At 42.4% G+C, this 14,659-nt stretch overlaps 1 protein-coding gene across 1 annotated transcript in view; it reads left to right on the forward strand.

Moving 5' to 3' along the window:
- CDH19 (cadherin 19) overlaps positions 1-14,659 on the forward strand; it is a 186,172-nt gene that overhangs the window by 139,016 nt on the left and 32,497 nt on the right. Inside the window, 4 exon segments of the mRNA XM_030552677.1 lie at positions 7,052-7,171; positions 8,627-8,791; positions 12,810-12,994; positions 14,350-14,603. Coding sequence (XP_030408537.1) covers positions 7,052-7,171; positions 8,627-8,791; positions 12,810-12,994; positions 14,350-14,603 — 724 coding nt within the window.

The raw sequence follows: 14,659 nt of genomic DNA on the forward strand, positions 1-14,659 counted from the left end.
TGCTTTCTAAGCTCTCCCTTATCTGCTGCATTTAAATTTTATTAGGATTTTATATGCAAGTGTCATAGTAAATGAAACATGTATCTGTAAATGGACTCTTCTGGGAGTACAAGACTATGATTTTCCCTCAGGCATTTGTATGATTTTATTTAAAGTGCTTCCCATAGTGCTATCAAACTTCTACAAATGCAGTACATCTTATGGAATGGGTAGGAGTCAGATGCAATGATATATCAGTATGTAACATTTTTTATCTATTCGGGGCCCTCGTTAGAAAAACAAAAGGATATTTCCCATATGACTGTCCTGTAGCTACTTAATATGTTATAACAGGTAAATGCCACTGATGTTTGCACCATAGGAGGCTCCAATAATAAAGAGAACAATTTTATCTTTAAAGAGAATGTACCAGAAATCAGTATACTCAAGTTAGATGTTAGAGTAATATCATAAAGAAAGTGTAAATAGATTTATTATCTCGATCTATGTTTGAACACATAAAACACATATTTCGGTCTGAACTGTTTTATAAGTATTGTGTAATCCAAATGTACTGTATTCAAAGACACAAGTGTGTGAAAGCTGATGGGTACGTTTGAGTAACTTGCATCAAGGTCAAGTTCATTGTCCTTTCTAAATTTCCATACTTCCATAAATGGTATCATAATTCTGAACAATACCAATTAGGCCATCAATTATGTCATTTTTTCTTCTGGAACTTCAGAAAATGGCTTAAAAATGTGTGAGTCCATTAGTATAAAGTATAACATTTGTATTTGCTGATTTATATTTTTAATTCCAAGCAGGAAGCTGCAAAAATCATTTATACTATCGTTTCAGGGATGCTAAGAGCATTATAGCAGTTGCAACTTTTTATTATTGAGGCATAAGTATCCATGTTGATGTGTTTAATGAAGCACTATTCCACTGAGATAACTTCTTGCTTTTGCTAACACAGGTAATACTCATACAGAAATATCTTCCATCTGAGGTGAGAAATTCAAAATTGGAAAGGAATCTCTCCTTGGAGAATGTGTAGTGTTGGGCTGCCTAGTACCACGTTCACATTTAACCTATGATGTGGAATCTCATTCCCTGAGAGATGTGAGAAGCCAATACCCTCAAAATAAAGCTCACTCCTTTCAAAAATATATTCCCAAATTTTAAAATGAAAGTTCTCTTCCATCTGAGGTTCAAGCAGGAGAGGAGCATTTACCCCTACCTTGAGACTGGACTCTCTTTACCAGATTACCATTACTTGCTTACTTCTCCTTTTATACACTGCACCAGGGCATGGCAGAGCCCACCCGTAGGAGCTCCATGCTCATTAACCTTTCCTTGTCTGCTTCTATACCTCAGCAGAGCCAACATAGAACCAGCGGGATTGGACTGGAACTGCCCAAATCGGTAGCACTACCAATCACAGCTTCAAGTATTCATTTTTTAATAAAATGGGTAGAAAATAAAACATGGCTTTAACTGAATGAGACCCAATAGGCTGTAACCATCATATTGCAGTCACATAAGCAATCTCTTTTTCTGTGTATCTATATCTCTGATCTATTAAATATAATCCCATAAAACAGCAAATTTATAAGCTTTACTGTTTGTATTTTGGTTCCTATTTCAGAGATGGCATCAATCATACACTGTATCCATTGGATTATCCACAGTGGTAGCTTTTGTCAATATTAATACTCAGTTCCTTCAAAAGGGCTGCGTTATTTTCATGCTTAACAGTGATTTTCATATGCCAGGAGTGGTTCAGTGAGACTGATCTCTGGTGACCTTCTGTTTCTAGATCACAGTTTGTTTTGAGTTAACGTTTATGTACTTGAGTGTACTTACTTGTCAGTCATATTTAAGAACAGTGTTGCTTCTGAAGTTGTAAGCCTCAGATGTTTGTGGTTGTTGAAGATTAACCTGTCAATTTATCTTTGAAATTTCTCACCTGCAATAGAGAGATGTCTATATCACCAGTTTGATCAGTAGTAGAGCCAGATTTTGCAACTAGGGGGATAATGGGTTGAAAAAGTGTGGCTGATGCATCCCTTGATTTTGACTGTACTCCCCTCTGCCTTGCACCATTATAGTGCTCCCTCTCTGTTCCCTGCAATGCTTCCTGGTTTCCTCCATCCCCTGGGGCCAGGGACACACTCCACATCGAGCCATTGCTCCCCCTGGAGCTGATCAGTTCAACCACAATGGGGCCTCCTGCCTGTCCTCCCATACTCCACACCCTTAGCCCCCCTCCCCTGGCTGGCCTACTTGCAGCAGTAGCATGAGCCCAGAGTGGTGGTAGCAGCAGCTGGGGCAGCAAGATCCACAGAGACTGGGTGCGGAGCAGTAGGTGCAGGCTGGCAACAACATAGAGCCGGGTGAGTCACTGCCCTGGTAGCCAAAGCCCCAGCCTCAGACAAAAGTGCCGAACAGCTCTGGGCTGCTCCTGGTAGTACTCATGATTTTATTTGCTGGGGGTGGGGCAAGAGTGCTTCCCCATCAGGCACAGCCTATTTGGGGGATGCTTCCTGCTCATTGGAGCCCCTGGGAAAGAGGCAGGAGCATTTCCCTACTAGTGCAGTAGAGGGCCATTTCTGATTGCTCAGAGCCCCAGCCACCCCCTGCACTGGGCAGCCCCACCATCTTCATACCCTGCCATCACCACTGCCACTTACACCATTTCTGCCCATCAGAGGCCCCCAAAATCTGTAGCCCTAGGCAGCTGCTTAGTCTGCCTATAGGTAGAGTGGATTCTATATAATATGCTCAAAAAAGTGCCACATATACACTAAAGGCCACGAGTGGGTGTGTGTGTTGGAGGGGCCTCTCTCTTCTCTCCACCCCATTAGTTTCACTCTGGGAGTGATATTATAGGCATGTTCTGAGGGTGGAATTTTATACTTGCTCTAGACATAGAACTGCTCCTGAAGTCAACAGCAAAAGGAATAGCATTTCGCTCCAGACTAGCCATTCTACTGAGTCTTTAGTCTGAGAAGTTTCTAAAAGAGTATTTTAGTATCCAGAGAGTGGCCTCAACTCGGATCAAGATATTTTGAGAAGATACTGTATTTTACACTAGTGACTCCAAACCTTCAGGGTGTTGCAGACTTAATTATCAGAGAAAACATGCAACAGAAGAGACTGGCTTATGATAAGATGTTATAATGTGATAATATGTCAGAAAGTCACGGAAAGTGGCTCTGGGTCTTGTTTTTCCTCAAGAAAGGTAGCTATTTGTATTCTTATATAAAAGTCAGGTAAGAAATAAGATCATTTTATTATAAAATGATGATGCTGAGGAATATTTCTTTGCAAGGATATCCTCATGGATGGCCCAAGGGGATGTTGTCAATTTTGGATCTAGGACATGACTGACTCCCAACTAGAGATGAAATTGTGTTCTGCAGATTGATTTTGCTATCTCTTTTGCAGTAGGAAAGGCTCATTAAAGGCCTCAAGGATATAAAATGCTATCATAGTCTTGTTCTGTTTCCTGGCTGCTTTGCTTGTTAACAGTTTATTTCTATCAGCTCCTCTGTAGGTTTTAAATTAGACAGTCATACAATATTTTGTCTTTTGTTTTGTTTTGTTTTTATATGGAGCACTTTAATAAAACATCTTAAAACATATTCAGTGGAAAATAAATCTGAAAGCGCATTTACATAACAGAAATTAGAAAAACTGAGGACAATATACAGTATTTGCCAATATAGAGATAAAAATTCCACTGGAAAGTCACAAGTTAATCTTTTGTTTTAATACAAATTGAAACTAATGGAATGGAACTAGTAGAGATGCAGAAGAAAAGAAAAATATTAAGCCTTCTATTGAGCCTGTTTTTGGAACATACACTCTACCATTCTCTCTCTGCACAATAGGATGACATAGCTGGGTACATGAAATGGTTAGAAGTCAGGTACAGTGTACTATTCTATTCTAAGTTACTGTATATACTTGTTCATAAGCCAAATTTTTTTAGTAAAAAAGGGAAGCACTAGAGAAGGGGGTCAGATTATGAATGGGTAAAGAGGGAGAGGTGGGACACAGCCCTTCCCCCAAACAGAGGAAGCAAGGTGAAGCAGCACAGTCAGCAGAGACAGAAGAGAAGAAGCAGGGCCAGAGTCTCTCCACTTCTGGCCATGTTGCTCTCCCCTCAGCCTCTAAAGCAGCTACAGCTTTGGGGCTGGCAAGCTGCAACTGTGCCGCTTGGCCCAGCCCCCCAGAGCAGGCTGTGACTGCGCCGCCCAACCGCTGAAGCACTCTGTGGCCACTCTACCCAGCCCAGCCTGCTGGAACATGCTGCAGCCATGCTGCCCGGTCTGGACTGCTGGAGCAGGCTGCGGCCGTGCTGCCCAGCCTGCCGGAGCAGCTCCAGCCAGGTCAGAGACATCCTCCCCTGGCCCTCACCAGATAAGGTGGGAAGGGATGGGATGGGGAGAGAGTGGGGGTCCCGGGCTAGGGGTGGGATCATGTGGAGGATGGTCACAGAGGTTACTCCCCTGCCTCCCAGCTTCTCCTCACAAAAAAATTTCCCCACCAGTTGCTGTCTTGGCCAGTCAGGGTAAGCAGCTGGTGTGCCAGGACACTTTGTTTACTTAGGTTTACCTCCGTTCCTGTAGACACTCGAGGTAAACAAACCATCTCAGACCACCAGCGGCTTATCCTGCTGGCCCAGGAGCCAAAGTTTGCTGACCTCTGAATTATACAGTCAGCTCATGAATGGGTTATAAAATCTTTTCCATTTTTACTTATGAACCAGCTTCTGAGGTTTTTACACCACACTCATCACCATAGTACCTGAGCACCTTCCAGTAGTGCATTAATCAGCATGACTACATATCTATACAGGTTTGTTTTCAAAGTGAGAGAAATATGTGCAGTGGAGTGTCTTGTTTTGGCAGTGTGTGGCTTATATACACATACTGCTGCTATGTAGTTCTCTCTGGAGAAGGCAAGATCAAAGAAATGAGCCTTGTACTTGGAGCAAAAAAAGTGATGAGGTTTGTCATGGTGTTTACTTCCTTGGGGAGTTAATTCCATTGCCTTAGACAGTCTCTGGAGAAGATGTTGTCTTCTGCACAGACAAGATTTACTCTTAATGTTGAGAGTTCAACTGAGCCACAGGAACATAGCTGTCAACCACAGTCTTTGTCCCGGAGCTATAGATTTTTTTTTAAGACACCCTGGGCCCAGGCTATGGAGTGCTTTGAAGATAAGGACTGAGACCTTTAACTTGTTTTTAAATTATGTGGGAAGCCTATTGAAAGTGGAAGGTGGGTTTGATGTATTTGTAGCAGCCTGTGTTGCTGAGGAGATGTGCTACAACATTCTGAACTATTTGGAGTTTCCTAAGCACTGAAGGATTCATGACCAGTTATAGTGCATTGCTGTAATCCACCGGAGAGGTGACAAAGGCCAGGTCTTCATGCACCAAGATGGAATGGAGTTTCCAAGCCAGATGGAGATGGTAGAAAATCTTATTTGTAGACGCTGATATGTAAGAGCTCAACCTCAGAAAGGAATATATAAGTTCTCCTTTACAGACTGAATTGACTACAGACTGAATTGACCAAGGGTGCACTGTGATTGCAAACTCTTTGAAATCCTTCGTCTGCCCACCAGCATCACCTCTGTCTTGATCCGCCTCAGCTTCAGCCAGCTTTTCTTCGTCAAAGAACTGATCTCTTCCAAGCACTGGGTCTTTTTGGTGGTGGTTGTGATGTGGTCATATTTGTTGAAGAATAGATACAGCTGTGTATCATCAGCACATCGCTGTCATTTAAGTTTTGATCTGACCAGTTCATTTAGTGCAAGGGTCTCAAAGTCCCAGCCCGTGGGCCATCTGTGGCCCAAAAACCTCCCCACTGTGGCCTGTGGAGGAGAGATGTATGCAGCCATGCTGCCGGCAATGTCTGCTGTAGGCACCTTCCATCCCCTCCCCAGCTCCCATTGGTTGGGGAAGAAGGAAAGAGATACCATCACTAGTTTCCGGGCACAGTCAGCCATGGAGGCAGCATCATTAGTTGCCAGGCAGCGTCAGCTATGAAGGCAGCATCACTTTTTTCCACAATGAATATAAACAAGTCAAAATATCAAACACAACTATCTGATGCACACCTTGCTGCAATCTGGAAGGTTTTAACTGCAGCAAAAATCAACAAATTGACAGAACTGAAGAGTTGCCAGGTGTCTGGTAAACACTAAAAACTCTCTGGCAGGCAAAGAATTGTATAAAGTTTTATGGCAGTTTTATTATTTCTAAGAAATTTGAAATAAAAAAAATACAATGTAAACATTTTATTTTCTGAACACCATCTTCAGTGACATTATTGGCCTGCTGGAAGGACTGGCACTGGCTTTAAGGTAAATTGAGACTCCTGACCTAGTAGTGGTGTGTAATCCTGAAAATAACCAAAGAAAGAATCAATCCTTCTGGGACTGCACAAGTAACAAGTCTAGTGGTGGAGGTGAAATTTCCCATCATTACTCATTAGGTGCATCCCTCCAGGAAGGACTCAAACCATCTTAGTGCATTTCCCTGAACCCTTGCCACCTCTCTCAGATAAGACAGCAGAATCTTGTGGTCAATAATGTTGAATGCTGCAGAAAGGTCCAGGAGGATGAGAATGGATGTCTGTCCTCTATCCATTGACAGCAGAAGATCAACCATCAGTGCCATTTAAGCAGTTTCAGTTCCAAGTCCTTGCCTGAATCCAGATTATGTAGGGTTTAGAATGTTAACTTTAGTTAGTTGAGCATTTAGGTTGCCTTTTGCTAGCTTCGATATGAGCTTGCTCAAGAATGAGACGTTTGACACTGGGTGGTAGTTGGCTAGTACTGAATATATTCATACAGTATGAATTGATTTATAATAAATGAAATGGGTTAAAAAAATGATGTAGACAAAAATGAGACAAGAAGAGAGAATCTGACACTAGTTAAAAGCTATAGCTATGCCAAGAGAAAGTTATGTTATTTATATGGCAAACAGTCATTTCATTTTAAACAAATATATATAAGAAATTTCTTATTTCACTTCTTTTCTTTTCAGGTACTTCGGTGATACAGGTTACAGCTACAGATAGAGATGATCCTGCTTATGGCAATAGTGCCCGACTGCTTTATAGTATTTTGCAAGGACAGCCCTACTTCTCTGTGGAGCCAAAGACAGGTATTGTTAGATCTTCCTATAACCTGAACTTCATTCATGAACTCTCCTAAAATATCTGTGTGTCAGGTAAAAATTACAATAGATTGTAATCTTATTTTCTCAAGACAGCAGAAGTATAATGTCCTCAGATCAAACAATCTACCTACCTATCTAGCACCCACAACTGTAGTATCTGAATGTCTCTTGATTTAGGGCTTGATCCTGATCCCGCTCAAGTCAATGGAAAAACTCCCATTGACTCGATTAGTGAAGGATCAAGCCCTTAGGGCCCAATTTGGAGATCATTTAAGTCAATAGAATGAGTCATATTTACTTCAGTTGTTTTTGGATGGTGCCCATAGTCACTTCATTAAATAAAATGGAATAAATTTTGCATAAATCTAAGAAAATTTCAGCCTGTGAGACATTTCAGATACCTCCCTATTTTTAAGACTTTTATATATAAAACTGGTTCAAATAATAGTCACAATACAAACATTAAATTCCAGGACATATAATAATAATACTCCCAAGTCTATAAGATTTTATGCTTAACACTCAAACAAAATTTAATCAACATAATTTATTTATGCCTCAATACTTCTCTGAAGTAGGGAACATTATTATTCTCATTTCAGAGATGAGTAAGCTGAAGCACAGAAAGTTAAAGGACTTGCTAAAGGTGAAAGTGAGACAGTGGAATACCCAGGAAAATATATAACAAGAAGTGCTAACTTCCAGCACAAGGTCACATGTGCTATGACCTAATCATTGTGTATATTATTGATTGTGTCTATACACTTAAAACCTGATGACATTTGCCTGTTTGTCTGTCTGTCAATTTGTATGTAACAAAACAACTTTTCAAAACAGCATCTGATCAATTCCAAAACTTCAGGGAATATTCTAGGAACCAATGAGAAGAACCCTATTGATTTGGGGGATCATGGGGGACATGTGTAGCCCCCTTTACTCCATTTAACCCAGCTTCAAGTACCTGTGCAACTGTATAATGATTAAATTACTGGTTGACAGCACCAATTAATGCCTTTGAGCATAACAATATCCCATGTCTGTCCATCCTCCCAACAAAATTTAACATGACATGAGCAGAGAATGGGGGGACATTGTGTGGGGGAAGGGCAAATGGGCGGAGCACACAGAATCCTAGCATGGGGGTATGGGAATGCATATAGAGCCCTGGCATGAGGTAATAGGGGACTCTGGCATGGTGGGAATGAGTCACATGAGACAATGGCATGAGGGAAAGAATGGAGGGTGCAGGGAATCCCTGCAATAAATGACAATGGGAGGGTGTCACAGGGGTGGGCGTGTGGGAGTGGAAGAATAAACTCAGCCTACCGATGTTATGAATTGTGAAACCTCTTAGTAGCACTGAATCTGATGCTTATTTTTGTACTCTTAATGTCTGGTCAGATATAGTAAATAATATACTTAGCTAACTGTATCTTCCAGGAGTCATTAGAATTTCTTCCCAAATGGACAGAGAAACTAAGGAGCAATACTTTGTCATTATCCAAGCCAAAGATATGGTTGGGCAAATGGGTGGATTTTCAGGAACAACAACTGTAACCATCAACCTCTCTGACATCAATGACAACAAGCCCATATTTCAACAAAGTGAGTAAATGGGAAGAAGTTTTATTATTACACATGAAACTGGGGGGGGGGGGAATTTAGTACTAGTGCAATGTCAGTGAGTTCAGTGGTAAACCCATTGAGATCAGATCTACATTTTGCCTTTTGTACCAAATAAAAGATAGTTAAACCAATAACTTTTACACACACACACACACACACACACACACACACACACACACACCACACACACACACACCACACACACACACACACACAAATAAATCCTGGACTAGAGAGCTTAAGAGTGCTTAGAGAGAGAGTGCTATGTTTTGTTATGGTTTTGAGAAAACAAGATACCTACTTAAGGGAAGTTAAATACAAAAAAAGTATTTTTTTTCTTTTGGAGTTTAGAGCATATTTTTTCTTTATCACTGTTAATATATTGACAAGTGTAATATTATGTTTCTCTAAGGATAAAAATTCTCTCTTCAGGACTGACTAATTAAATGATAAATACAAACTGAACTAGTAGGGAAGCCCTGCAATGCCACTGCTAGCATGCAGCTGCATTCAGGAGAAATTACCACACTATGCTGGTTTAATGCAGAAATCTATATTTTAATGGAAGTCTTCCCAGAGTGTGCATATGTAGAAAGGAGGTTTCACACCACTGGTTTTCTGCACCCTGTGGTCACTAATCTGAAATAGAGATTAATTATAAAAGTGTGGAAAACAAAGGTGGTTTCAGAATGAAGTGGTGGGAAATAATTCAGATTTAGATAATTTTATTCAGAAACCTAACGTATATAATAATAATGTTGCAAGTGCACACCATACAAATGCTGTAAACCAGTTGGGTCCAACTATTCAGCAGTAGAATTAAATTTAACAGATGAATTCCTACTCCCACTGAAGTTAATGTGAGCTTTTGCCATTGATTTCAACTAAGCTAAGATTTCATCCAATAGTTTAAAAAAGCCGCAGAGCCACAATCAATCTTCTATTTCCCTATGCTCAGGCATAGGCAACTGAGCTGCTATGCTGTCCTCTCTATGGATCTCACAGTCTAGCAAGGAAACAAGTAGTGTAGAACCTTAATCGTCTCTCTCCTCCCTTCTCTTTGCCAGTAGACTGAGCTGTAGGCAGTTAGGCCTAGTGGTTGGAGTGGGAGTCAGGCCTAGTGGCCAGAGTCTGAATGCCAGGACCAGGAAGCAGAGCCAAAGATCAGAACTGGCTTACTAAGAGTAAGGGAATGCAGGAGCAGGACTGGTTCTGAAACAAGAGGAGGACAGGAGGGAAACAAGGCTTGCTGCAGGGCAGGATCTGGACTAGAGCTGTGGAGGAGCAAGGCTTGGTGAGAGACAAGCACTGGGAGGGAGAGAGGGTGTGGGTGTTGAGCAGTCAGTAAGTTACTGCTGCTGCTGAGCTTAAGAACTGGCCTGTTGACTTCCTCAACAAATCAGGCAAGGCAGTCCATCAGGCAGCCCAACTGGCTTGTTAGGGTGTCAGGAGTGCTGAGCAGGTGCAGCTGCAGCTACAGAGGCTTACTCTAACAGTACCTCTCTCATTAAGGGCATCTTGTAGGTACCCCCAGTCCTGGTTTCTGTGAAATGTCCAGAACAGATCCAGGGTATGGGTAACCAGGCCTGATGAAAGAAGCAAGCCATCAATAGACTCCGCCAACTCCACGGTGTCCTTGCGTTGGGTGGGAATCTGGTGTATTCATGCAAAGTCCTGATCCATGAAGTTACCTGAGACACTCAAATCCACAAGTGACTCCAGGTGGACCTCAGAGATGGAGAGGTGTCAGACTTGTAGAGGAAGCTGGAGATATGTTGGGACCTGTCTGCACATTGCCAAGATACCAGCAGACATATACTAATGTTGGGTACCAGTGAGAGGCAGAGAGAAACACCCCAACCTAGGCCCTGCTATCAGTGGCTTGGGTTTGGCATTCCCTGACCAGGGTGCCGATTGGACCTTAGCAGGGTAGCCCGACACAAAGTGTCCTGGTCTTTGACAGTATAGGCATAGCCCCAGTGCCCAACGCTGCTTTTTCTCTGCATTGAGTTGTGTGGGATGGGCTGTGGGGAAGGTGCTGAAGATTGGTGAGCCAGAGATGGCAGGGCTGGCAGGAGTCGGGAAGCTGACCTTCTTCTTGGCAGTGTTCCATCAGATGATTGACAGTCTTTATCCTTAGGTCAATCAAGGCAGCCAGAGTCTGTGGAGAGTTCACTTGTGCCAGATCTTCTTGATGTCATAATTCAGATTGAAGTGGAAATGATAGTGCTGTGCAGTCTCATTCCATTCAGTGTCTGCTGCCAAACAGGAGAACTCCGCAGCACAGGCCAAGGTCTTGGTGCAACACTCCAAGGGTGGTCGCGGCTGTATACTTATGATCAGGGTCACTGAGGATCCACATCCATGATTTGAATGAAGTTTTCAAGCTGGCCCAGGACTGGGCTTGCTTTCTTTAGGAGTGGGGACATCCATGTCAGAGCCTCCCTAGTCAGCAAACTGAGAATTAACAGCATCCTGAATTGATCAGTGGGGAATGACTGCAGGCACAGTAGAAAGAGGAGCCAGCATAGACTGAGAATCCCCTGAATCACGCTCCGATCACCATTAAACTTATCAGGCAGGAGAATCTTTGGATCACACCAAGTAGGAGGCAGAGTCAGGGGTGGCATTGCCTGCCTGTACAGTGCTACATTCTGTGCCTGCAGGACAGTGACGTTGGCCTGCAGGTTAGCAACTTGGGCCTCCAGGGTCTGTAAGGCAACCCCTATCTCTGGCAGGGATATTGGCTGGGGAGGGATCCATACTACCCAGTGGTCTGGACCCCCTGTCAGCCCAGTTTCCCTCTGTTTTAGTTTCAGGCTGCTCACACTGTCAGGAGAATGGGTTGTAGGCAGTCTGGCTTTGTGGTCGGTGTCCAAATGCCAGAGACAGGGATAGGGACAGAGACAGAACCAAGAAGCAGGGCTGAAGTTCAGAACTGAAATCAGAGTCTGAATGCCAGAGCCCAGGGTTGAGACACAGTTGCAGTCAGGAATCACAGCCGAGGGTCGGAACCAGATTATTGGGAGACAAGCAGGGTGGCTCTATGTTTTTTGCTGCCCCAAGCACAGCAGTCAGATGGCCTTCGGCGGCATATCTGCAGGCAGTCCAGTGGAGGCACAGAGGGTGTGGGCATTGAGCAGGGACAACTCCAGGCACCAGCGCAGCAAGCGCATGCCTGGGGCTGCAAGTGGGGGGCGGCATGCTGGTCTCTGTGAGGGTGGCAGTCAGGCAGCCTTCGGTGGCTTTTCTGTGGGATATCTGCTGGTCCCTGTCCCAAAGGCACGGGACTGGCAGATCACCCACAGAAATGCTACCGAATCCGTGTAACCACCTGACTGCTTGAAGGTGTGCCGTCGAAGGCTGCCTGACTGCCGTGCTTGGGGCGGCAAAAAGCATAGAGCCACCCCTGCCGTTGAGCAGCCAGCGAGCTACTGCAGCTGCTGAGCTTAAGAACTGGCCTGCTGGCTTCCTCAGACGACCAGGGCAGGGCAGTCCATTAGGCAGCCTAGGTGGCTCATTAGGGTGTCAGGAATATTGAGCAGGTGTTGCACCAGGGTCTTATCCTGATACCCTACCTCTACTCCTGCAAAGTAGCAGGCTACCAATAGGGTCACTGCTGAGCAGCTGTAGCAGGAATATGACAGTATCTGCTCAGAGGGCTCCGAGCACGCTTGATAGCTGTGTCTCAGGCAGCAGGGGAGCAGTTGTGATGCAGTTATGGAGGTGCTCCCCCCAGTGCCTCCCCACAGGAATGAGGTTGGTTCAAACACTTCCCTTTGATACTCACATTACCCAGCTCAGGAAACATATTTTCAATTTATATTCAGGCAAACATTTTTTTCTTAAATAGTCACCCCCCATTGCCTCTGGTAAGTGTTTCAAAGGCAACTACTATTCCCCAAGCCACTGGTTCCACACCACTGCTTTCAACTGTTATAGATCATTGACAAAGTTGACAATGTTTAATGTGATGGTACTTGGCTGTTTCTTTAAGAGTTCTACTACATGAATATCTCTGAGGCAGCACCAGTGGGCTCTACCATAGGCAAAATCATGGCAGAGGACAGTGACATAGGGGAGAATGCAGCCATGAATTATGTCATCGAAGGACAGGAATCACTTGTTTTTGACATCATTACTAACAATGAGACCCAAGAAGGAATTGTTATATTAAAAGAGGTGAGACATTAAAAAAAACACTAAAATGAAACATATCATTAATGTTTTAAAATAATAAAATAATAACAACTGTTACTAAAACAACACTTCATGTTGTTGTTTCCATGTTTTTTTTCTATCTGGCTTCTTTAAGCACTAATAATCTGAGTGAAAAAAAGGATCTGGAATGGTGTTGGGGAAAAAAATAACCTCACTAGCTTAGAAAGTAAATTGATATTTTTGGTTTGTGGCTCAAGCAATCGGGGTCAGGATATCTGGGTTTTATTCCCAGCTTTGCACATGTCACTTTATGTGATAGTGGGAAAATGTCTTAGCCAATCTGTGCCTTGTTTCCTCACCTGTAAAATGGGAAGAATAATAGGAGCGGAGTGTTCTGAGGCATAACACACTGTTAGTAAAGAATGTTAAGATCTTGAGATGGAAGGTACTTCTGTGTATTAGTGAAAAGTGTTGTGATTTCTTTAGTGAAACACACTGAAGAAGCTTCAGTTGTATATGGGACTTTTTTTTAGCATCACATAGGGAGAAAAAGAGTTAGCTACTAGAACTGAACTGATGGCAAGGCTTCATTTTAAACCTTGCAGGGGAGGGAAAAGACAGAAAGTAAGTTCATTCAGTTGGTTACCTATGTTCTCATGGTATGGAAAGCCAAAAAATACTCTGTGATGGAGCTAGAGAGCACAGGCTATTTACTCAGACAATGACAGCACTTCAGTGAAGTATGGGAGACTAAAGAATTTGCTGTTGCTGTCTTTTGCCCGTTTGGAACAGTTACAAGGAAAGGAAGCTCTTTCCTAATATTTCCTGTTGTAGTTTGTATTACTAATCCTGACTAAACAAATGGTATGACAGACAGTGTGGTAAGTGAGTTATTTTCATTTTTTTTTAAAGGGGAGGCAGAGTTAGTTTTTCTGAAGACTAAATTGTAATAAACTCAGTTTGAACATCTGAAAGTTAATTAATTCCCTTTATTCTACATTAAAATGTATATGCTCTATTGTATAGTGTTAACTCTACATGTGAAATAAAGGCATTAAGTGCATAACCTACATTAAACATGTGACAAAGTAAAGTATGGCATCCATTATAATACTATTAAATCATAACATCAGAGCAAACCAAGGAAATCAATCCTTAATAGTGAAAGCAAACTAAAGTAAGACATAGATTAATAATTAATCTGTTATTGCAATGTGTATATATGCATGTAACTGCTTTTAAAACATTCCCAATAGAAGTGTACCACTATGTCTTGTCTTTAATCTTACATCAGTCACTAATGTATTATTAATTTTCAAATTCTAAAAAAAAAAAAAAAAAAAAAATATTCCACTTCCAACTTTGTTTGTCTACAGAGAGTGGATTTTGAGAGCAAAAGGAGATACAGTATTAGAGTAAAAGCTATTAACAGGCAAATGGATGACCATTTTATGAAAGAAGGGCCCTTTGAAGACACAACCATTATCAAGATCAGTGTGGAAGATGCTGATGAGCCTCCAGTTTTCACCTCACAAAACTATGTGATGGAAATCGCTGAAGGGGCCACAAATGGCTCCTTTGTTGGTGCTATAACTGCCAGAGATCCAGACAATGCCAACAGTCCCATCAGGTACACACTGTAAAATGTAAATAGGTATGCTATGAGGAAGTGATTTAAAAACCAGG

Source organism: Gopherus evgoodei, chromosome 2, assembly GCF_007399415.2.
Source record: "Gopherus evgoodei ecotype Sinaloan lineage chromosome 2, rGopEvg1_v1.p, whole genome shotgun sequence".
Classification (NCBI taxonomy): domain Eukaryota; kingdom Metazoa; phylum Chordata; order Testudines; family Testudinidae; genus Gopherus; species Gopherus evgoodei.